Source organism: Cyprinodon variegatus, unplaced genomic scaffold, assembly GCF_000732505.1.
Source record: "Cyprinodon variegatus isolate N-32 unplaced genomic scaffold, C_variegatus-1.0 Scaffold119, whole genome shotgun sequence".
Classification (NCBI taxonomy): domain Eukaryota; kingdom Metazoa; phylum Chordata; class Actinopteri; order Cyprinodontiformes; family Cyprinodontidae; genus Cyprinodon; species Cyprinodon variegatus.
The window spans coordinates 1155485-1179987 of record NW_015150572.1 but is presented as its reverse complement, the minus strand read 5'-3'; the positions used below and the strand labels follow the sequence as shown (position 1 = coordinate 1179987).

At 38.6% G+C, this 24503-nt stretch overlaps 2 protein-coding genes across 2 annotated transcripts in view; one reads left to right on the top strand and one right to left on the bottom strand.

The window, feature by feature from the left end:
- The window catches only part of rin1 (Ras and Rab interactor 1), a 62257-nt gene extending 46885 nt beyond the window's left edge, over positions 1-15372 (top strand). Inside the window, exons 6-12 of the mRNA XM_015375443.1 lie at positions 340-521; positions 605-892; positions 1037-1574; positions 7659-7967; positions 8303-8434; positions 9822-9991; positions 15049-15372. Of these exons, the coding sequence (XP_015230929.1) occupies positions 340-521; positions 605-892; positions 1037-1574; positions 7659-7967; positions 8303-8434; positions 9822-9991; positions 15049-15372 (1943 nt within the window). The remainder of the gene's footprint in view (positions 1-339; positions 522-604; positions 893-1036; positions 1575-7658; positions 7968-8302; positions 8435-9821; positions 9992-15048) is intronic.
- A 4290-nt stretch (positions 15373-19662) lies between these two features.
- The window catches only part of LOC107085266 (actin-related protein 2-like), a 7754-nt gene continuing 2913 nt past the window's right edge, over positions 19663-24503 (bottom strand). Inside the window, exons 4-9 of the mRNA XM_015375509.1 lie at positions 22476-22605; positions 22216-22352; positions 21985-22134; positions 21748-21893; positions 21532-21664; positions 19663-19959 (exon numbers count right to left, since the gene is read on the bottom strand). Of these exons, the coding sequence (XP_015230995.1) occupies positions 19789-19959; positions 21532-21664; positions 21748-21893; positions 21985-22134; positions 22216-22352; positions 22476-22605 (867 nt within the window). The 3' untranslated portion in view covers positions 19663-19788. The remainder of the gene's footprint in view (positions 19960-21531; positions 21665-21747; positions 21894-21984; positions 22135-22215; positions 22353-22475; positions 22606-24503) is intronic.

Below are 24503 nucleotides of genomic sequence, written 5' to 3'. Positions count from 1 at the left end.
TCTTTAATAACTGAAGTTGTTAAGGACCGACAAACTGGCAATGAGCCTGAACCAATGTACAAAGGAGGTGTTAAATGAAGGGTGAGCTAAAAATGACTGTTAGCTTCCCCAAATAAATGATGTGACCCAGTGTAGCATCTGTTTGTAAACCCCAAACCCATCATGATGGAAGAGAGGTTTCATTTTCCTAATATGAACCGGTCTACAAATGAAAGGAAATCGTCTTATTTGGCAGATTTGGGAAAACTCCCCCAGTTTGTTCTTAATCCACCTTTTAGCTGATACCTAAATTTTAGCTGATAATTTTCTGAGCAACCTTACTCTTCTGTGTTCTTTTAGACTTTTGGAGCTCACCGAGTGCTGTCGACATCCAAAATGGGCCTTTAGGGCCTGTTGCATCAACCAGCAGCACCCAAGCCCAAATGGGAGGGACTCAAGACAGATGTTCTTTTATGACACGAGGCAAACAAGGCAAAGTCTGCTTCATCAACCCCCTCTTTCTTCAGTTGGAGGTTAGCAAGGTGAGCTAAGAATCTACTGAGATTCGAGAAAGGACTTTTAATACGATAAAAAAAATTGTGCTTAATTTCATTTTACATTCCAGCAACAGCCACAGCACACAAACCACAGCGCCTCCAATAAACGGCACCGCTTCAAGCGCAGCATGCGTCTGCGGCTTTCAGAGTCCTCCATGAATTTGTCCCTGGAAGGCGTGGGTTCCTACTCACCTCCCCCATCGCTGGAGCAACCTGGAGGCTCGGAGGGGCTGCACAAATCTAGTCCTAATCCTCAAAGAAGAGTACATGCAGGGGCTGGTGTCCTCAGGAGAACCCCAGCAGTATCACCTGGGTCAGCAGAGGAAGATGACATGATGGCAGTATATGTGCCACAGGTGGGTGCTGAGGTTAATTTTTTGAATTCAAATAAGACAGGGAAGAGTGTTTTCTTGAGGTTACTCCTATGTTTTGTGGTTGATTTTAAATTTTTGTGCAGGCTTTTCATGTTATAAATGAGAAGCTTTTCTCTCTTTTTCAAGACATCTGCTGCTGCTGATGAAACACCCAAGTTCCATCAGGAGGCAGGAATCGAGGGAACAGTTCTGGGCTTGGAGCACCGGCCAGCTCCGTCCTTGGCTGAGCTTGACAGCTGTAGCTCCTTTAGCAGCATGGATGACGAAAATGACTCAGATTCAGAACCAGAAAGCATGTCCCAGACCCAAACAAACACCTTCCACCGCCCTCCGCTCGTCCGCTCACGAGGCCGCGGAGGCCTGCATCGCATGAGCGAAGCATTTGTGTGTTTTTTTGCGCCTGACAAGCGCCTGACTCGACTGGTGGAGGAACTGGCAAGAGACAGGCGCTCAGTGTTCGGGGAGATGATTCAGGATTTCCTCCAGGAGCAGAGAAAGGTGCTTAAAACACTGAGCACCTCTTCATCATCTTCATCCACAGGTGTATCTTCAGTGCAGCTTCTGCAAGGTCTGCGCCTCTTCCTGTCACAGGCAAAGTGTTGCTTGTTGGACAGCAGAGAACTTGAGCCTCCCATTGAAACTCTTGTGCCAGAGAATGAGAAAGGTAAACCTAGAGAAACACACAAAACCCATGCAAATACTTTGATTCATCTGTGTTTGCACACATTATTTGTTAGTATAGTATAACTCAGTCAGTTTGGGAGACCACCTCACAGCTCAAACAGACCAAAGATCACATCTAAATATCATGTAAGTTTTCTTTCACACTGATGATGGGGTAGTTATTTTTTCATGAATTGATGCAAGTAATTCTACCCCAAGCATATAAACACTTAGTTAAAAACCATAAATATGAATTACACCAAAATATTAAAAGGGTTCTAATTTAAACCTGCTGAACTTGAGATTAGGATGATGACCAAAATTATGCTTTGGAAAGTGCTTTGCACTACTGCTGGGCTGTGTGTCATAATTGCACTACTGCTGGGCTGTGTGTCATAATTGTGTAAAAAAAAGGCTTTTTTTTTAGCTCTAAACTAAATTATAATGCTACAGTATCTTAAAATATATGTCTAAAGTCGTATTTAGTTTGATTCATTCATGTGTGAATCAATGAATTCGTTTTTTTATCAGTGAGCAGTGATGTGATGCAGAGTGTGATGAGTGCGACTCAAGAACAAGATAAAAAGCAACTAATCTGCACAGTGACAGCAACTCTTTTTTTTAAGCTAATGTCTAAATCATGAAAGTTTGCTTTTCGACCACGAGAGCTTTGGACTTTGTTTAGCCTTACTAAAGAAGAGCCATGTCATCAGTAGTGCCATGCTTCTCTAACATGATGAACACGCTTTGAAGGTACGTGTCTTTCTTCTGTGTTGGAAGAAAACAACTAATAAACATTTTAATACTAAATAATGCCAAAAGTAATGTTTGATCATATATATGCCTATATTTGACTTTGAAGGGCTTATAAAATCATTATGTAGGACATTTAAGAGAATGTCTTCCAGAATTGAAGCCATATCAAAGTCTCCTTATGATCCCAAAAACTTAAGCTGCGGGTAAAGCACTAAAGAAGAGATATAGGGGCCTGATATTCAGAAGGTTTGCATGTTTTAAAACAGGTGCAAAAGTGTTTGTATGCACAGAGCAGATCTTCAAAGAAAGTGTAAAGTGATTTGTATTTGCAATTCAAATATAAATCACCTTGTTTTGCATCTTTGCCTTTATCAGTATGCTGATCGTACTCTAATGCCCAAACCTCGATAATTCATGGTTGGAGAATATGCAAATGTAAACATTTACAAAATGCAAATTTTCAAAACTGGAAACTACAATGTGGCCCCAGTTTTAGTGTCTTTTTTTAGTACTTCAGGTGCCTTCAAGTGACATGCAAAAATATCTGTGCTCATTGTTGCCACAAGGAGGAATTGGTGAAAAGCGACAGTTTGGAGAGATACCGGTATTCTGTATAATATTTATGAAGGAAAATATTTATGCTTGTGGACAAACATTTGTTCAGTAGGACAGCAGATAATCTTTAAACAATTAAACCAAAATGGAGGGGGAAAAAAGACAAAACTTGACCCATAAATGTACAAAACAATAATCAAATGCATAATGGTTATCAACCTAAATTAATTTTATATTCCTACAGGTACTGTCACAGGACAATACTATTTTAGTTTTATGTAAAAAGTAAGAAAACAGTCATTTTCTACTTTCTGTTTGTGGTAAGGGCAAAATCGGAAAGGAGTAAAGTTGTTACTGTCACTACACATTCTCTACAAGTAGCACCATAAGCTTACTTGCACATGAGCAACCACATATTCATCCGGGTCGCCTTCAATTGCACCATATAAAAAGATCCAAATTAACTTTTTTGATCCCTACAAATATTAAGTGTACTAAAATACAATATGTAAAAGATTAATAATTGATTTTCTGCTAAAAAAAAATTCATTTAAATCCTGTTTTATCACTCTGTGCCCGATCCGTCCCAGAAATGGGTTCTTACACTACTTCCAGCAGCTAATGTTTTCAGCTTTGGATTTAAGCATTATGTTTGCCTTCAGTTTTACCTTTATGGTGTATAATGCCTAATCTAAAGAAAGAAACAACTAAAATTCATATAAATATGGGGAAATCCTACTGTCAGACTGTTCTGAGCATGTCCGATGATGACATCAGACAAGCAATTTAACAAAAAGAATGTAAAACACATCAAATTCTCTCAAGAAAAGTCATTAAAATATTTTTTACAAGGTGTATTTTAGCATTCTTTTGTGATTAAAGGGTAGAAATATTTACTTTTAGGACCATAATTATATTATTTACGGCAACCTGGCTGAATATCTGTCTCACTTGGCTAGCTCAAGTGGTAAGTCACCCATCCTGCAAACAGGAAGCCTGGGTTTGTATCCCAGCTGGGGGGATTGATCTAAAGAAAGTGTGGGTCCTTAGGCAAGACCCTACATGCTAATGCCTGCTTTGGGGAGTGACAGCCTAGTGGCTATGGCATTGCCCTTGGAATTCTGAGTTCAAACCCCACTCACACAGACTGGCACCCTGGCTCTTTGAGCAAGACATTTAACCCCCACACCGCTCCCCGGGTACCGCACCATGGTAGCCCACCCATCCTGAAGGGGATAGGTTAAATGCAAAGAGTTTGTAGCTCTGCGCTTGTGACTGTAATGACAATAAAAAACAATAAAACATGCGCAAATGAGTTGATGGTCAGATGTCACATAACTTAAAAACAAGATTATATCAAATTATAAAACAATAACAAGTTTCTTCAAATTAGGTTTGATGCAATAAATTCTTTAGTTTTTGTCTTCTTTTTTTTAATGAACACCCTTCCATCCACCTATCCCAGCTAATTTACAGAATTGTATGTTGAGATTAAGTTAGTTGCTCTGGAATAAAAATCTAGGCTCAGTTTCCCAGTGATGGATTTTGGATTTTGCACACATTGTGAGCTTGTCAGTCTAAAAGAATAGACCATGAGAGGAACAAGAAAATTATGGGGCAGAAAGACATTAAACAATTAGAGAACATTTAAGCTGGAGGCTAGGTTTATACAAACAGACATGGTGGGCTGCCCAGGCTCCCATGAAAGAAGCTGTCATCACAAAGCAGACCATGTAGTAGTAAAGTGTTGGCTGGAGGGGGTGGTCATGTTGTCTCTGATATTAAACAAACAGTGTTGGGATAGCCTGCCTTACACATCCACACTCACAAGCTTCCCGTTCAGCGACTGGCTCGTCTCTGTACTGTAAAGACATTACAGCAGGTTTCTTTGCAAGGAAAATGGTTGAATCTGTTGACACGCTGCTGTGCGTAGGATTTTTCTTTGTGCGTGCCTCACAGGTGTTTTTTGTGTAATGACGAATGGCGGTTGCCTGGCTGCCTAGAGACTTCGAGGTGGTGGGGGGTCTTAGCCTTCCGTCCATCCTATGTTCCTTCCTTCCTTTCTGCGCTGGGATTCTGATTTATCTCTCATTGCGTTGGCGGGAGGCATTTGCATTTTTTTTCTCCCCTCGTTTATCATAAAAAGATATCAGAGTCCCACGCTCACTTGAAAAGCTGCACGATTCACTGGAGGGTGGGAGGGAGACATAGAAATAGACAGGTTACTTGGAAAGTGTAATCAGTTACTGGTCTGTGAGTAACAGATTTCAAAAAATGTACTCACCTTTCTGCAAAAGCTGTTCATCTGTAGCAAAGCTGTAATCACGTTACATGTCATGAGTTACACTCCAGAGCTGGTAAATAAGAGCTTGATTTTGAGAGAGAGAGTTAGAGTGATTGATCACAAGGGGGATATAGTAAGGTAGACGGAGGGGAGAAGTGGGGGATTGTACAGTAGGGAGACATGATGGAGGGGGAAGAGAAGATTGATGAGAAGTGGAAAATTATTGAGTCAGGACTGCCCACTGCATGCACTGAGAGTGGCTTTACAGGCAAGAGCATGTGCATGGAGATTAGGTTATTTATTATAAATTAACATTGTCAGACCAGAAAAGACATAGTTCTTTTCAACATACGTGTGTGTCAAGGTTCAGAACAGAGGACCCAGAGTTCAGCCGGTATATATCTTTAGAGGACAAACTCAGGTTAGTGACCACATAACTCTGACAGAGGACGATAATGAGCGTGTTAGTCCTTAACCTGGTTTTAGAGTTTAATCTGTGCCAAGAAGAAGGAGGCTGCAGCTATACTAAACTGTGCAACTAACTAGAGTTTATTTTTTTACTAAAAATTATATTTAATAAAAAATAAACAATTCTTTGAATCAGCTTCATTGCGATCAGGCACTTTATTAAAGCCATACAACAGAGAAAACAAGCCGTTCCAGCTGTGTTATATTGAATCCAAATGTTGCCGTGAGAGCAGGATTGATTGATGATAAAAGAATCTGCCTTGATGTGATCCAAACATAGTTTGTTCTATTGGCTTGGACATCAAAGATTGTCCTGTTGATTTTTGTTTAATCTATTTACTTTCTGGATCGAAATTTGATGCAAAACCAGGTCCTTTGGATAATTAAACATTCCTTTTCCCGATCCAAAGCCATTCCTACAATTGGCAGCAGTACGATAGACCACTGTAATGTAATTTTAACAATCCTTTTAGAGTGCTTAACAATGCGTGATTCTATACCCGCGTCCGAGGATGTTTGACTGCACTGACATCACAGCTGTGTTTTATCACGTAACTGCTCTTGAGGTGCTAAAGGCGCCAAACATACTGTAAAATTATCTCGATTTTTATTACTTGGAGCATTTTTAGTGCGATTTAGACCACCCACATAGAGAAAAGAAAGGATAATCTACCATCACACATAAAACGATAAAACTGCTCAAGATGCACTCTTTCTATTTGAACTTTAAACTAACACTTTCAAAAGTTTATCAGGTTTACAGATTTTTCATTATTAAAAAAAATAATAGTTTTTTCAGTATGATATTCATGTAATAGTCGAGTTAGCTGCATGTTACCATCATCCCTAGATTTTTAACACAGTGGATGATCATTGAAAAGATAGAAAGCAGTTTTGGGATATATATAAAACCCACGTCCATTGTCTTATTAATAAACAAACATATAGTTTTTGGTCTTCATTGTTGTAACGAAAGTATAACTTTACTGTTAGTGGGAAAATCTAATTTTCAATGGCCTCGTTGCTGAACTATTCACACTTTTACCCAACATTTCATGAAGGAGAAAATAAATAGTGCCAATTTTTGAAACAACTTAGATTCTTTATGAAAAATATTGTTTGAATTTGTTTTCAAATTCAGAGTTTGCTTTTAAAGCTTTATTTTGTTGAGTTTAGTTTATTTTTTTTCAGTTCCTAAACTAACTACAGTAACTTTTTTTTTATTTGGATTTCTAATTGACAATCAAGACTGAGAGGGAAACAATAAGAACAAAGTGCTGATGAAGGTTCTCAGTCATCCAGGTCATAATCATTCCGTAAAAATTCAAAAAATATCCACTGGACTTGGTTTCCAAGATTTGAAGACGTTTCGCCACCTCTCCAGGAAGCTTTCTCAATTCAAATGTCTGGATCTGCAGTGAGTTTGAGTCTTATATAGACAAAGCCTTGTATCGCTTGGAAACATGCAAATGGTAACCGATCAATGGGTCGTTTGATTCCATCGTTAGCCTGTAAGTAGCATCTTCAAATCTTGGAAACCAAGTCCAGTGGATATTTTTTGAATTTTTACTGAATAAGAACAAAGTAAAAGTTGTAGATAAGAGCTTCAGGTGTGTAACCGCTGAACTTTTTGTTTTTATTCAAAAACTTTGCAAAAAAAGAGAGAGCCCTCATGCAGGTGTGCTGAGGCACTACAGGAATAATTGATTTGACTCAAAGCTTAGTGAATTTTGTTACCGTCAAAATCCTTAGAGCATTCATCTGGACGCTGTGCAAAATGGATCATGACTAAACAATTTAGGAGTCTTTTTATTTTATATCTTGTTGAATTGCTGACTGTTTTTAAATGAATATTGGTGCATATTGTGCAGAGAAAGTATTCTTTTTTATCATTATTTAAACAATATTAATCACCCTCACTGGTTAGTGTATCCCTCTGGGGGTAATTCCCATCCTGTGTTTTTCTAATTACAAATCAGTTAAATAAAACACTTGTCAGTTTCCTTCGTTCTGTTTTCACAGACCTGGCACTAGAGCGAGCTATGTTTTCCTGCATCCTCCGGCCTTTAAAGTGTCCGCTTGAGAAAGCCCTGACAGCTTTTCACAACCAAGATGGCTCCACCCAGCTCCTCACACAGAACATGCTCCGACTGAAAGGGAACGGTGCCATGGAGAGGCTGGGCGTGCGGACCGGGGTCCCCGATATCCGAGAGGTGGAGAGGGTGAAGCAGAAACTGATCCTCATGCAGCGAACGCACTCGCCTATTGATAAGGTGCTGTTACTGCTCCAAGTGTGCAAGTTTGTGCACAAGGCGATGGGGACCTTACATGGTGAGACTCCGAAAAGTTTATTGAAGCATCTTTACGCATAGCACATATTGATTTTAATTTAAAATTCTGATCTGGACCCGGACTGGTTAAATCTCAATGTGTTTCAATCCAAAAGTACATTTCTTCAGTTTTAAATATTTTACCACAACTGCTCTTTTGACCCAGCTAAAAAAAAATATACAGGGTCTATATATAAAAAAACCTACTTATTGTATTTACACATCTGTGTCATAACTATAGTTTTTAATATGTCAATGTGGTTCATACCAAGTTTACATACAGTGTAGTTATTTCCTATGAAATAGTAAATATATCATAAAATAATGTTTTTACAGGAGAAGATGTAAGCTGGGATGACTTTCTTCCTGCGCTATCCTATGTGATAGTAGAATGTAACAGGCCTCAGCTGCTTATAGAGGTGGAGTACATGATGGAGCTGCTGGAGCCTTCCTGGCTTGGCGGAGAGGGTAAGACCCAAATCCAACCATTACTTGATGCAGCGAAATATAAGATTTACACACAGAAAATAAAGATTAACACAAGAAAAGTTTACACTTAATTGAATCGACTAATTGACTTGAAAGCAATCTCTCACACCAAGCATGCTTGTAGCAACAGTGGAGAGGAAAAACTCCCTTTTAACAGGAAGAAACCTCCAGCAGAACCAGACTCGATGTGAGCGGCAATCTGCCAAAGCCAACTGGGGTTTGAGAAGACAGAAGCAGAGATACAGAAAGAAGCAGATATACAAAAGACAACTGTCAAATAGCTCCACAGGCGGCACCGTCCAGGCAAACTCCAAGCCAGCTCTCATGTCAGCGGATGAATGCAAGCACACGCAACTAGTCATAGACAGAGAAACAGGACTACACAAAAAAAAAAACAGTTAAGCTCCAACATCTATAAACAAAGGTGTTGATGGCAGCAGCACAGCCGATATTTATTTCCAGGTTGGAGTTACAGCCAAACATGAACAGACCAGATGAAGCTACTATGAGAAAATGCAGAGAGAGCATAACGTAAGAGATTGAACTTACAAATTCTGCAGAATGGGAAAATAAAGATAGAATGAAGTAGAATGATGAAAAAGGGTCCCTATGTCCTCCGGCAGTCTAAGCCTGTAGCAGCATAACTATAGAGATAGCCTAGGATAACCTGAGCAGCTCTAACTATAAGCTTTATCAGAAAGGAAAGTTTTCAAGATTTCAAAAACTGGGAATATTTTTGCATAAGCAATGCATTATCCTAGTATTCTTTAACAAAAATGTTACTTTTTAGTCCAGGCTTAAAGCTTAAAGATGATAATTTTGCCATAATTGTTCTTTTGGTGTGTTTTTTTAATAATATGATGGAAATAAAATCTAAATTCTTCCATCTTATGGCGAAGTAACTTTCTGTAAGTGTGTCACTATCATTACGTAGAATTGATATTATCATGCTTTCATAGCATCTCGTTTTTTGAACAACTGGCTTCATTGTTTGGATTTTCCTTTGCCTAAATGCTGCAATCAGTTCAGTGTCAGCTTTGAAAGGGTAAACACCTTTTTAAAAAGTTATATAGTTATAGTCGAATAGTCTGCTAGTTAATTGGGATAATAGAGATGTTTTGTGGTGAATTTGAGAACTTTAGTGTTGTTTTTGACAAAAAATGAAATCAAGTCATTTTCCATTTTAATTCATGAAATCTTCTATATCACTGGTAGGAAATATCCAGCTTTAAATATTAGCAACTACTACTATTAGCTGCTGAATAACTAGACTTCTCAGAACCCAGATTTTGCCTAGTGCAGTAATTGGTCTTAATGACTAAGTATAACATTTTTCTCCTACCAATGTTTTTTTTTTTTTTTGCAGGTGGCTACTATCTGACCAGTGTATATGCCAGCCTGTGTCTGATCCAGAGCCTGGAGCAGGATCCACCTTTTTCTGGCTGTCTAACACCACAAGTGCAGGATGCTTTGAAGGAGTGGAGCAGTCGACGGACCCTGGAGGCCCAAAAACAAAAGGAGACCCAACAGAGCCAAGTAGGTACTCTCATTTGTTTGCAGTAACGCCACAGAAACCTTGCTTGCTTTACAAGGATTGTTGTGGAGGAATGTATTCGACTACCAGCCTGCAAAACTATAAAGCTATAAGATTTTTAGTTTTTTATCATTACTCTTATTATCAACTAAAGTCAGGTACCCAGCAATTGAGATGGGAAGGAGTCGTTTTCTAACCTTACGCTAGCAGTTGTTCCACTCTGGAACATGTTTCTGTTCATCTATTAAGTGGTCTGTTTTAGAAACTATTATATAAAACATATAAGATAGAATAAAGCAAGTTCATTTGATTAATCCGGTTGCATTTTGCTACCAATTTACAATACATGTCATCTGAAGGCACTTCACTGGGGCGACAGTGGCGTTGGATGTAGGAGTTTGCCCTGAAATCAAAGAGTTGACGGTTCAAGCCCCAACTCCGACTTTCAGTGTCGTTGTGTCCTTGGGCAAGACACTTCACCTGCATTGTCTACTGATGGTGGTCAGAGGGCCTTGTGGCGCCAGTGTACGGCAGCCCCGCTTCTGTCAGTGAGCCCCAGGGCAGCTACAGTATGGCTACAATGTAGCTTGCCACCATCAGTGTGTGTGTGAATGGGTGAATGAATATAGTGTAAAGTGCTTTGGTCAAGTCTCCTAACTTGAATAAAAGCGCTATATAAGTACATGCCATTAACTTTACAGATACAGTTCAACCATATCATACAGTCAGATTGGTAGCAAATTTTCTATCTAAGGAAAGTCAGCTGATTGCATCCAGTCTTTGGCTTTGCAGGATTCACTCCTCCTGCATGAGTCTGTGGCAACAGAATTTATTGCATTTTGTCATTGCATCTTCATTAATCCCTCAAATTGAACATTCAGGGAAAGTGGAGAGGAAAACTTCCTTTTAACAGGAAGACACCCCCAGCAGAACCAGGCTCAGTGTGAGCGGCCTTCTCTTGAGGCTTACTAAGCGTTTAAGGAGATAGAAACAAACAAACAGAAGGAACATAGAAGCACTGACCTATAAATACCTTCTGTGTTTGAAAATGTAACCGTAAACCAGCTCCATGGGCAGCTGTCTATGAAAGGAAGAGAACTATGCTTTTATATCATTTGCTTAGAGTTATGATGGATAACATCTGGTAGGATAATGATGTGTGAGTCTGTTAACCCCTAGTAATACCAGCTTGTTGCGTGTCAGAACTAATGTTTTCCCAAGTAGTTTATCTAATTAGGACAGTTCCTCTGTCAGGATTTACAGTTATCATCTTTATTATGTGCATAGCAGAGATTTGGGAATGAAATGGGGGCACGGACAGAGTGGCAACTTAAACTGGAGGTGAGCCCAGTTGGTAAGCAATACCTTCTGTAAGTTAAAGCAAATTCTCTGGACTGAATAAGATTACAATTTCTGTCAAAATCTGTTGTCATGTCTCATGGTTATTTAATATATATACATAATGAAGTGTTATTTAAAGAGTTTGACCTGAGTGATCTCTTCTATGGAAAAGAACCGGACAGAGAAAGCTCCAAGGTGTAAAGACACAGCTTTCCATAACACAGCTAAAATAAAATGTAAAAATTATATTAGTTTTCCTACTGAAAGTAAAAAAATATTTACAGCAACCTTTGATTCACACTAAAAGAATATAAAATAAATTCTAATTAACAAAAAGTTTCCAATTAATTCAGGCCCTGACTAAACTGAGTCAAAAACTGTGACCTAAAAATAATTTAGAAAAAAATGTGTCACCAAAAAGGTAAATAAAGCTACCCTAAGAGTGAGGAAGTATGTCAGGATCATAATACTGTGACTATTTCACAGAAAGACACCAAAACAGCGGAAAAAAAACACCAGGCATGCATTGAGAACTCGCAAAAGGTAAACATAGCAGCATAGTGGCAAAGAGGAGCACGCAGCTTACAGAGATGAAGATTTGGCTTCACCATTTCACAAAAGACAGAGTTTGAAATCTTAACACTTTGGGACCAGGTTTCAAATATGTCCTCATTTATTGTGTCCAAAACACTGAATCTGTGTGAACATAGCCATACTTCCCTACCCTCCTCCACAGGGATCACTGCCCTGCATTTGAATTAGGTGTGCTGGAACAGAGAAAAATCTTTGGAATATAATTGGAATATTTCCAATGCTAAGAAAACCATTATCCAAGGTAAACCCAAAGACAAAAATAATATGTCTAGTAAAAAAAAACAAAGATAAAGAGAAAAACATGATTATTTTCTATTAAAAAAAATAAGAAAGAAACAAGGACTGTATCTAAAAAAAGAAACCAGGGATACTTTCTACAGAAAATAATTTAATATAAAACTAATGGGAGTGGTCACCCTTTTTGGGGTAAACCTGTTTATAATAAACACAAAACAATGAATATATAGTACTACCTTTATAAATGATTACCCAAATTCACAGCAACTGACGTGACGCAAACGTGACATGACTCCGCCAATGCCAAAATGTGACAAATAAGGTGGAAAAGCTGTGCTCAATGCTCACAGACATATAAAAAGAGCAAAAATCTGAATAATCCCTACAAACAATATTAACACATCTGTAAATTTGCTGATAAAACTTTTTCATTAGCAGTCTAATCATTATTTTGCACAGGATTTTTTTCTTGAACAGCGTTTCTGCAGGTCAAGAGATGGGATTTTGGCAATCGCTTATAGCCGACTGAACACCTGCACCAAACATAATAACAAGCAGCTGGTAATGGCAGATAAGGTTAACATTGCAATTATTAAATACAAACAATAATATTTAAATTTGAACCCAAAAAACTCCATACATTGCTAAGGCACTTTCTGGTGTTTAGGTTTAGCAAAGTAGGTAGGGCACCCGCTCCAAAATGGAGGACATATTTAATAAGCCCCAACTGCCATTGTCTATGTCAATGCCTGTTATGTTTAGCTGCATGTGTGGGTCACCACCTGATAACCAACAGGGTAATCAACCTCAGTCCCCCTCTGAAAATGTTCAATCTTTTATTCAGATGATTTTCTATGAAATACCTGTGACAGCAATGTAATTATGACTCCAAATCCATTGAAATATGTCCGAGGTGAAGGAGGTGCAGCTTTTGCAGGAAAGGGTTTCACTTTGGTACAATTTACAGTTGCTGATTGGTCAGCTGTTGCATGAGTCCACTGGATTGATGCACAGGTGGCAACATGTCAACAGCTCCGTTAATGAGTCCATTCAGGACAGTAAAGACTTAACAGAGAAGATTGCAGGTGTATTACAGAGGTGTATTTTCAAATTCCTATGTATTTTATATAGGGGGACACAAAGATAATAGCAGCAATAGTTTTAGTGTCCTTTGAGGATTTAAACACATCTATGAAAGAAATATGAGGAGTAAACTAATTTAATTGCAGATCCATTAATGCTTTGCTCCAGGAAAGAAAAACAGCAGAACCTAAGTACTATTCTAGAAGTACCTAACTATAAAAAGAAAAGTGAAAGAGAATACATAATTAACAATAATTGCAGATATTGCAGAAACACAATTTGAAATTTTAACTTCCACAAATCTGCTCTGCTCCTCTTTTAAATGGTCAAAAGACAAAAACATTTTAAAAAAAACAACAGATAATCCGTCCACACAGGCTCAGACATCCCTGTGATTAATTACATTGATGGCAGCATCATCTAATTGTCCTACATCTGTGACGTTAGCAGGTAGGGTTAAGCTTCATCTTCGAATAATGTTTTATATCGAGTTTAAATTGCTTTTACAGATGCTTGAATGTCACAACTTGAAAGCACTGAGTGATACGTAAGCATCAAATAATTGCTGGAAAAAAAAAAGTGAGACAGCTCACTTGGACGGCCCTCCTCCCAAAATTTGGAAGGAGATTAATTTTTAGGTAATCCCTTTGATCTGGGGCTTCCAGCTTACGACTGGACTTTCCCTAAAACCATCACACACTCGCTGACATTTTGCCCACACTTCCTTTCATCACCTCCCTCTTGGCCTTCACATCGGTGTAACAGGTCCACCAGAAGCCATTAAAAAAAAAAGAGAGAAATTCAATGTCATCCACGTTTCTATCTTGTCACGTGGTGCTTCTCCTGGCTTCAAATAGCCCATCTAACTCACCCGGCAGCCAGATTTTCCACTGACACAGGCGAGGATCAGTGAGCCAAGTGCTATGAAGAGGTGGGCGGTCAGATAACATGAAATTTATCGAGCTGCATCTATCCGTCGAAGCAGGCAAACACAATATGCACACGGACAGCGAGGAGCTCAGTGACTCTGTGAGTTTTGACGGTTGAAAGACCTGTTGATTGTTATGCCTGACTGTGTGTCTTTGGTCCTCTTTGGAGTTTTTTTTTTTTTTTGCTTTTTTTTTGTTTTGGCAACTTCTACTTGTGCTTTCTTGTGGTTGGAGCCTGGAAGTGAACATGTTTGTGGGATTGTTGGCATGTTTGAGGCATAGAAGTGGCTTTGCTTTAGTTCCCTCAAGATTGGCTGTTTGGTGAAGGGATTATGTGCCGTGTCCTTTGGACAGCGTGAGTGTGTTCTCTTCAGAGAGTTGTGAGGGAGGCTGTAGGTGGTTGAATCGGACGTTATATAATGGCTAAAGGGTTTGATAAGTGGCAGTTGTTGATCTAGGCTTGTTAGTTTTAGGGCTGATTGCCTTTAATGGTTTGGAGTAGGGAAGAAAGGGAAGCCTTCTTCCTTAAAGACGGAGAAAAGTTGGGTTGCAGTCATGCTTTTGGAGGATTAATGATTAAAAGTTTGCAGCAGATAAAAGAGCAGCTAAGGGAAAATGAATTTATATAAAGCTTGTCGACCTGGCTGGCTGTGTGTGGGAAGCAGAAGCTTTGTTTCAGAGGCTGCTTCTTTTATGAGCTTCGTTTTGCCTCATTTCCTGCAGCTTTCACATTTCTCAACCTTCTCTCCTCCCCCTCTTTTGCCCTCACTCCATAAGCCTCTTGACCTCTGTTTGTCATCATTGCAATGCGTTCACTCATTTTTCTCCCTCTCTTTATCTCTCCTTCGTCTTCTTCTTCTTCTCCCTCCCTACAGAGGTGCGTTCGGATACTGTTCCAGGACGGGGAGCGGAGCGCTGTGCGGACGTTGCAGTGGAGAGCCGGGGAGACCAGCCAGGCCCTGGCGCAGCTGTGTGCGTCCACCTTCGGAGTGTCCGACCCACAGCAATATACACTTTACTGGCGCAGCGGCGGCGAGATGAGGGCCCTGCCATCCCACGCCCAGCCCCAGGACCTGGCTGGGCACAGCGAGGGGGGGCCCTCGCTCTCCTACCTGAGGACCGACCACGACTTCAGCAAGATGCGGCGGCTCACCAGAGGTGGCGCCGTGGACCTGAGCGAGTCAGTGTGCGAGGAGTGAGTGGGAGGCACAGAGGAAGGAGGAGGGGGAGATGGATGGTTGGTGTTTTTCTCTGTCTCTTTCTCTCTCTGTCTCCTCTCTCCGGCGGTGTGCTGTGCCTCGTCACGGATCGGGACTTTTTGTGAAAAACTACAGTCCTAGACCCATCCTGGTCCTAAACAGGACCGGATCAGAGCAAAGAAAACTTACTGAAAGTTCTGCCACACTTGAGGCTGCTTGTGTAAAAGGAGTGTACTATTTGTGACATGGAAAATATGTAATAAATGGATATGATTGTTTTTTTTTTCCTGCAACCTGAACCCAGAGTTATACCATGAAGGGATTACATCATTAAGAGACGTGGAGGCTCAAATCCAAAGAATACAAATTCTGCGAGACTACTGTTGCCTGGAAACAAAACCACTTCCTGTACGCACTTAGGGAGGCAAATTGTCCAAGGTGGTGATGTAACCCTTTTACGGTGTAAGTCTGGGTTAAATCTTAAAGACACTTGGATGTATTATTGCTTCACTTTCTGTGCAAAAATTGGCTGATGTTTAACGGTGGAGATGCAACCTTTTCTGTGGTTTGCGAGATTTGTTATAGCCAAGACCAAACTGCAGTACCAAAGTGACATGCATCAAGAAGAGGGGAGATTTGGGCAGTCTAGTTTGAAAAAAAAAATGGGATTTGAAATGAGCTGTGTTTAAGAACCTCCTGCAGAGATGGTTTTATATTTGCTTGTTGGAGACAAGGCTCAGTTTTTTGCTGGTGAAATACCTAAATGAAAGGAAGGTGACAAAAAAGTTTCATTTGTTTTATGTCTAAGGCCATGTCTACACTAATAAGGGTATTTTGAGATATGGGCAATGGAGAGGAAATATTGTTGAGATTTACCAAGGCTGCAATCACAATAAAAATGAGGGAAGGATTATTTTAAAAATCCTCACACACCTTTTTGTTTCCATCAGGGCTACATCAAGTTGTCAATCCGTAAAGCCAGATACCACACAATTATTCTTTGATCAAATTATTGGCGATGGATGAATATGACAATTAGTCATCCTACTCCTGTCAAAAGAAAAACAACACATTTTGGGAACCGAATTTTAAAATTAGTCATCAACTTAGAGATTTTTTTTTTTTATTTAGATGTTTAATGAGTAAATAATTGAAAAGCCTTTCAGAGAACCTTAAAGGCCAAAACATACTCTGGGCGAAAGATTTGTTCTCTATCACAGGAACAATTAATGGAAGGCAAGCTTATTTTCTTTAAGTTTTATTGACACATCATCAGGGCTGATCTGTTTCTCTTATGTGGAGCCTAAAAACTATTTAGTGATTGGTCAGAGATTGAACTTTAGGGATTGAAATTTAGGAATTTCAAGAGATTGAAATTTAGGGATATTTTATCCTTAGGAAATGTGGACTTTTACACTTTTAGATTTCAGGAAGACTTTTAAAAAAAATGATAGCTTTGCTCTTTTACTTACAACTATGAAGTTCTTTCTTGCTGAGACACTTTATTTGTTGTCAGTAAACTCTTGTGCTCACAGAACGATGGAAATCTGGCTATGCATTAACCATGCCTGCTTTATATTTTTGGCAAATTGCAGAACCCCGGGTAAAGGTGCGTTCACACTGAGTGCTAAAGAGGCAAATGAGGCAAGTTGTTTACATACAAAGGCCCAATCAGTCGGCGATGCAAATGGGGACTGGATATGGATGTGATGTAGGGTGAAGGAGTACAGTAGAGACACTTTTTAGTTATAAACTCACCGGAGGTTGATCTGTCCCTTTCCACTGGTACAGCATTTCATGATAGTGAGACATAAGGAAGTATCACTGGAAATGATGATCTGGCCACATATCCTGGCAGTGGTACTGGCTAAACTGAGACCAGACCTGGTGGCCCCAATGATGCTGGCATCAACTCTGTTGTTCAGCTTCACAACACAGAAGACAGGACTTTACGATGCGAGACTCTCAGCATCAGAAATACCCATAATGCAGCACCAGTTTTCTGCTAGCATAACCACAAGCTAGCAACTACAATGGATGAATGATGCAAAGATTATTTGGGGCAAAACTGGCAGAAATCGTTCACTGATGGCTTGACATGTTTCACTACAAAATTACAAAAACGGAGCACAACTTTTGGAGTTTTTGTGTCACATCTGTAGTTATCTGATGACGCTGACCCTGGTAGTCCTGTCTTTGAAATCAAGCTGTACCAGCCATTTATCATACTGATGCATAGCATATGTATCACAAAGGTACATACTGTGTATACATCGTATCAGTATGGCTGGCCAGGCTAGTAATGAACAGGAAGTAAAGGCTGCAATCGAGCGCTGACCACAGATCAGTAATGGAGGAAAGAGCTAATGAATGTGTTGCTATTGGGGAAGTTGTTCTTATATTCACATGTCAGCTAGTAATGGGGTTGTTGCTTCCAGCCATGTTGATGGGCATGATAGAAACATCGGGAAAGATTCCGACATCAGAAACTGGGGATCAGTCATGTAAGTTATAAATTGTTTGTCAGAGCTGATTAAAAAAATGTGTTTCCAATCTCCTGGTTTGCGCAAAAATCACCTCAAATGAACGTAAAACTCTTTTTTTCTTTTTTCAAATGTTTTTGTTTCCATTAAGCTTTTCTAATGCAATACTTCAACATTTTTAAAGAAGCTGATGGAAACACACCTTCTTAGTGTAATAATGTTATTATCTTGCAGTCCTGGTATGAGAGCTCATTTTTGGCATAATGTTTCTTCTACAATATATGATTGGTCAGAAATTTTGCAGTGGTCAGTCTTCTGACATATATTGCTTTGGGACTTCCTGGGAGTTCTGTATTGGAGTGGCTTGTAAAGTATGAAATATTGACAATGTTTTCTCTTGTAAGCAAAGGTATCTTTTTTTTCAGATTATGACCAAAACCTTAAACCTAGCACTACTTTTAGCCATGCTCAGGTAATATCAGTTAGGTTATTGCCACCTGCTGGCCTAGTGTTGGGATTTCCTTTTTTGATTGGAATAAAAAATAGTGAATGCTGTTTTTTTTTTTTTTTGGGGGGGGTGGATGGGTTCTCCAACAACAGATGAAAATAAGCTCTGGAGATGTGTAGCTGGGAAAGTAAAAGCACATAACTGCAACAAATTCATTAACTTATTGACTGACTCGCGAATGTATTAAATAATTATCTTTTTCCTGCATTCATTCCATTTTTCTTATTCTACTCTAAAGTTCTGCTGTTTCTCTTGGCCTAAGTGTAAGATGAAATATTGTGTTCTTAACCCACAATAAGGACCTTACGAGGACTGAAAGGTCCTCATCACCAGCTTCTGGGACTCCTGCTGCAAGTTATCAATGCCAACGGACTGTTTGACTCTCTCGTTGATGCTCTAAGATATATACATATATATATATATATATATATATATATATATATATATGTATATCATATTGTGAATTCAAAACTAAATTGAAATAGTTTGGTTTGTTGTGTGGATATGAAAGTGTCAGATCTGCAACATATCTGGCGTTTTTAATCCAGCTGAAAAGGTTTGTTTTTGAGAGCTATGATGTGAACATTGTTGCATGCTTTCTCATTCAAAGTGAAGGTTGACCTCTGTATGTATGCGTGTGGGCGTGTTGATGTGAGGGAGTGTGTGTGAAGCATGTGTTTTCTGTGAGAGCTCACCGATTCTTTTCAATGTAAAGAACACACATGACTGTATTTTGTCAGGTAATGCAGTAACGCAATAAAAATTGCAATATCTGTACCAGTGGCATGTGCTTCCAGTTTTGCTGTGAAGATGGACTGTGTCCTTGACCAGTTTTACCGCTAGATGGCAGCAAATCTTTTTTTTGGCTTTAACAAGTTTTTTTTTAGCTGAGGGTTTCCTTTAAAGATATTACAGATTTTAAATCGAGCCATTGGACACAGCATAGCCTTTTCATGTGCTTCGAAATTTATTTGCACCTCATTCAAATGACACCTGCTCAGACACTAGTGACAACACTGAAATAACCAGCAACATGTGGGGGTTTTAGAGAAAAACAAGATCAAATGAAAATTTCCTATCTAAATTAAAATGTTATTGTACAGATATACTTTTTCAAATGGGTAGAAATGGAATCAAATCTTGATCACATAGGGAGATTATGCCTTCCCCGATCTCCTACTTTGCTCATCAGTCCCAGGGGTCCAACTGCAGATGGCACCCTGTAAGTAAAGAAATGTCTTCTGTGGCAATTAACTTATCAAAGGTAAATAAGTGCAATGATTGTTTTACGGGTTTTTCAGTAAATTATATATATAAACAGAGATGAGGAAAAGGCAAAGCATTAAAAATTGTAAGAAATAAAACCAATAGGGTGTGAATGATAAAATCTCAGCTAATTAGCTGATGCTGTTGTTTATTATTGTTTCATCTGATTCCTCCTCCCAGCTTTTGCAGCACCCCCAGACCCTTCTCATTGTATTCCTCCCGACTCAGCCAGAAGGTATCCTTGTCTTTCATGATGTTGGCCAGCACAGCTCCTCCCAGGAACACCATGTGCTTGCGTCTGGGCGGATCCTCGATTCGGATCTTGAATTTCTGCAGAAGTGTACGGAGAAACTGAAGTGAGGAAACAGTATGATAACAGAACACATGCAACCTCAAAATTCATTTTAATATTTTAGAGGTCCAATTATGCTTTAGGTTTATTTTTTTCAAAGATGCTCCCATAATTTTCCACCGATACCCTGAGAATGAAAAGCCATTTAGGTTCTATTTCAGAAAAGCATTGCCTACCCATGACACTTCCACCTCTATGTTTCACAGCTGGTATAAAGTTATTTTCTCGTACGTTTGTATTTAGTTTATGCTGAACATGCCCTCTCTTTAGGTTTACAAATTAGCCAATCTTATCCGCTTTTATCCAGACCATTTTTTTTTTTTTATTCTGATCTTTATCTACGATCCTGTAGACAGACATAGACAGAATGCAGATTACTCAGAGGATATTTGTTAGAAAAACACAGTGTCTAACTTTTCAACATTATATTGAAACATTTAAACATTTTATTAACCTATATGTAGATCTAACTAATACAGCCAAATTTATTTCTTAAAAGAAGTGTATTAGCCCTTAATTTGAGGAGGTAAATAACACAATCTGCCATTGGAATTGATATTTTTGCTCATAAAATAAAATATTATTAACTTCAAAAAGGGCAATGAGGTTCTAATTTCAAATCTAAATAATCACAGAAAAAACTTATCTGAAAATGTAAAGGTACTAAACAATGTGAACTATCAAGTGATTGAGTATTTTTGCCCTTAAAATAAGATGATTAGATATTGTCCACTTGAAATAAGTAAATTGGATTGTTTATTTCTTATTTTAAACATAATTCCTCTTATTCGATTGGCAAATGAAAAAAATAAAAATCAACTTATTTAGATGTTGTTTTGTAGAGCGTCTATCTACCTTATGGGGTGTTGTTTGTAAAGTTACGCAGTCAACAATTAGGAGCAATATTTATGGATATTTAGCACGTTTTAAGAGAAAATAATAGGGTTATTTTTTCCAAGTCAATTTTTTCACTATGTCATTCTTACATTTATAAAAATTTAGTTTCAAACCAAATATTTAGATTGTCAGTTAAAAAATTTGTCAGCAAGCTAATTAATTTTCCCAAATAAATATTTATCATTTATTTTTTATTATTTTAGTTATTATTTTAACTAAATATTTATTTTCCAAACTAGATACTTAAACTGGATAGTTTTTGAAATGAATATTTGTTTCCAAATTAAATATTTAGCTTGTTAAATAAAAATTTATAAAACTAATTATTTATTTGCAAACTAAAAATTGGGCGCCAAACTAAGTATTCATTTCACAAACTAGGTGTTTATTTTGAAAAATTAAATATTTAATTAAAATAATAAATATTTAGCTTGTAGCTTTTTATAAATACATGAATGACATAATGAAAAACTGACTTGGAAAAAGAAATCCCCTTATTTTTCTCTTACAACACGCTAAATAACCAAAAATATTTCTCTCAATTTTTGACAGTGTAACTTTACAAACGGCACCCTATACTGTATGTATAAGGCCATGAATTAATAATTTGAAAATCAATATTTAAAATTAAATGATACTCTTTGAAGGCTTACAGATAGTTTCTGTGTGTCTCCATCAAGCACCCTCTCCAGGTAAAGTTGCTTGATTTCTCTTTCGAGCCTGGATGGAAGGCCTGGGTACATGGTGCTCCCGCCTGATAAAACGATGTGCTTGTAGAAGTCAGCCCTGCTCAGGAAAATACAGTAGAAACATGTCACTATTATGTTTAATACTGGTTTATTAAAGTGAACAAGAGGGGAAACTCTGACCTCAGGTCAATGTCTGCAGCCTGGATAGTATTAAAGAGCAGTTCAGCCACGCCGGCTCCTTCCACATTGATAAGATGAGGCTGGAAAAGAGCTTCTGGGGCCCCAAATCGTTCCCCACCGACATTCACCTGCCTTCCATCTGGGAGCTGCACCAAAGTTATGGATCAATAAAATCATTAGGAATATCTAGAAAAAGATCAAATAAAAAACTTCCTTGGAGGTTTCTCCTAAACGTACCATGTAGGACTCTACCAGGTAGGTGGTCTCCAGGGCCAGGCGCTGCTCTTGTTCGATGTTGTATCCCACGTAGCAGAGCTTCTCCTTCAACATTCTCACAGTCTCAAAGTCAGCCGAGTGATTGAAGGCGTAGCCGCGCAGCAACAGGAGCTGGTGGAAAAATAAAACATCAGTTTTTTTAATCAAACTTTTAACATTTATGGGGGATTGAAGTTTATTTTTTCTCCTCACTTTAATGAGGTAGCGAGTGATGTCACGTCCTGCGATGTCCAACCTGCGCGTGAGATGGGGTAGAGAAAACCCCTCGTAGACAGGACAGATGTGGGTGACGCCATCTCCTGAGTCTACAACCACGCCAGTAAGCAAACCTGAACAAACAGAGCATTTTTAAAATCCTAAAGAAAACAGACCCATTGATTGATTGATGAGTCAAAACGTAAAACATCAATTTAGAGTGTTGCCTTAGAAGCAGCAAGTCGATGTGACCTTACCCTGGGCATACAGGGTGAGCACAGCCTGAATCGCCACGTAGATACCATGGAACTGGTATTTTTCAAACATGACCTCAGCGATTTTCTCTCGATTCTTGGTGGGGTTCATGGGCGGCTCAGTCAGTAAGATCTTCAAAAGAAAATATTTTTATGAAGATGAGCAGAGTTGATTGGCTTTATTGATCTCACAGTAGAGAAATGAACTCGTTACATCAGCTCAAATATATACATGTCGTGGGAAAAAAGTAATCAAATATTTACCCTAGTTAAATAAACAGATATCCATGGATTTCACTCAGCCAGTACTTTATTTTCATATCTTTGCAAAGAGAGAACAGTTCATCATACAGCCCTTACGGCAGTGTATTCAGCCCTGTTCTGCCTGAGCAGCGTAAGTTCCCCCTTACTTACAGCAATGGAAAGCAGTCAGAGTCAAAACAAATTACGGACACTCTGGTTAACAGTAACATGTTATGAATAGACCTTGAGAAAGAATCTGGCTTGTTTTGGGAAAAAGCTATGTCGGGTCTACAAACATCCTCACTCAGAGAATTGTGTGGCCTTGCAGGTGAAACAGGCTGAGTGAAAGCGTTTATAGTGAGTAAATAGGGTATTAACGTGTATTTATATAGATAGATATTTATGTTTTTATATGTATATATATAATTATTGCAGTGGTTGTCAAATATAGAGAAACAGGTTATTGCACAGGGTATCAAATGGTAAATTGCACATAGTACATTGCAAAGTTATTGCCGTTGTAGTGTTGCATTGTAGAATCTGGTTGCAGCAGGGATGAATGACCTGCGGTAGCGCTCCTTTTTGCAAACAGTATGTAAGAGTCTTTCAATAAAGGAGCTGCTCAGCTCCTCTACAGTCTGGAGCAGAGGGTGGAAGGTGTTGTCCATGATGGATGTAAGCTTGGACAGCAACCTCATCTCAGCCATTTTACTCCACTGAGTCCAGAGTGCAGCCTAGGACAGATGCGGCCTTTAAATGTGACTTTAAGACTAGGAACAATGGAGAGGTATAGTTAGCGGTAGAGACCTAGAATGAGTTCTCTTAATGCTGAGAGTTCTCTTAAAATAGAATATATTTAAATTGTTCTTTGATTTGTAAAGAGTTTACCAAATCCATTGTCATTTGTTTGTCCATAGCAGTAAAGACATTAAACCTGAGATGCATATGAAACATGCAGATCAACATATTCTCATTATCAGTTCGTATGAAATCGTACGAAAAGATATGCACAGTATTTCGTACGTTTTGGACGTCTTCCCTCGAAAATACAGATCAGTGCGCATGCGCAGGCAGACAGACGAAAAAAGCAGATCCGCGGACGGACGTAAAACTGGGAAAAACTGTGCAATAATCACTTCTTCAGGTCTCTAACTAGGTTGCTTGCTGTTTTGTATCTTAGGGTTAGGGTCAGGGTTAGGGCTAATTGAATGTTAAATTCTATGTTATTTAATGGTGCGTAAGATGCGCATGCGCAAGGATATCTTGTCTCGAGGCAAGACATAAAAATATGACGAAATGTGACGAAAAAAACGTTTAAAACCTACGAAATTACGGTGCATAACTTTTCGTACAATTTCATACGAACTAATAATGAGAATACACTGTGCAGATACGTGAGCTTTTCTATAACATCAAATGCTGAATGTTTTTTCCTTAATTTTAAATAATGATTCAACTAGGATTCTGTTTAGTATCAGTTGAATTCATTTAGATTAATTAATTAATTAAAACTATTTCAGTCATGCATTTTTCAGGCCTAGCAATAAATGAACCAGGTTGCTAAGAATCTCTAAATAATAATTGATTCTATGCTAATGTTGATGCTCAAATTAAACTGCTGCACTTTTATTGGTTAATCCAGGCTCAATTCAGTTCAGTTTATTTCTATAGCGCCAATTCACGACACGTGTCATCTCAAGGCACTTTCCATTTCACCAGGTCATACAGTTAAATTGATTCAAAGTTTTCTATCCGAGGAAAACCAGTTGATTGGATCGACTCATTGAC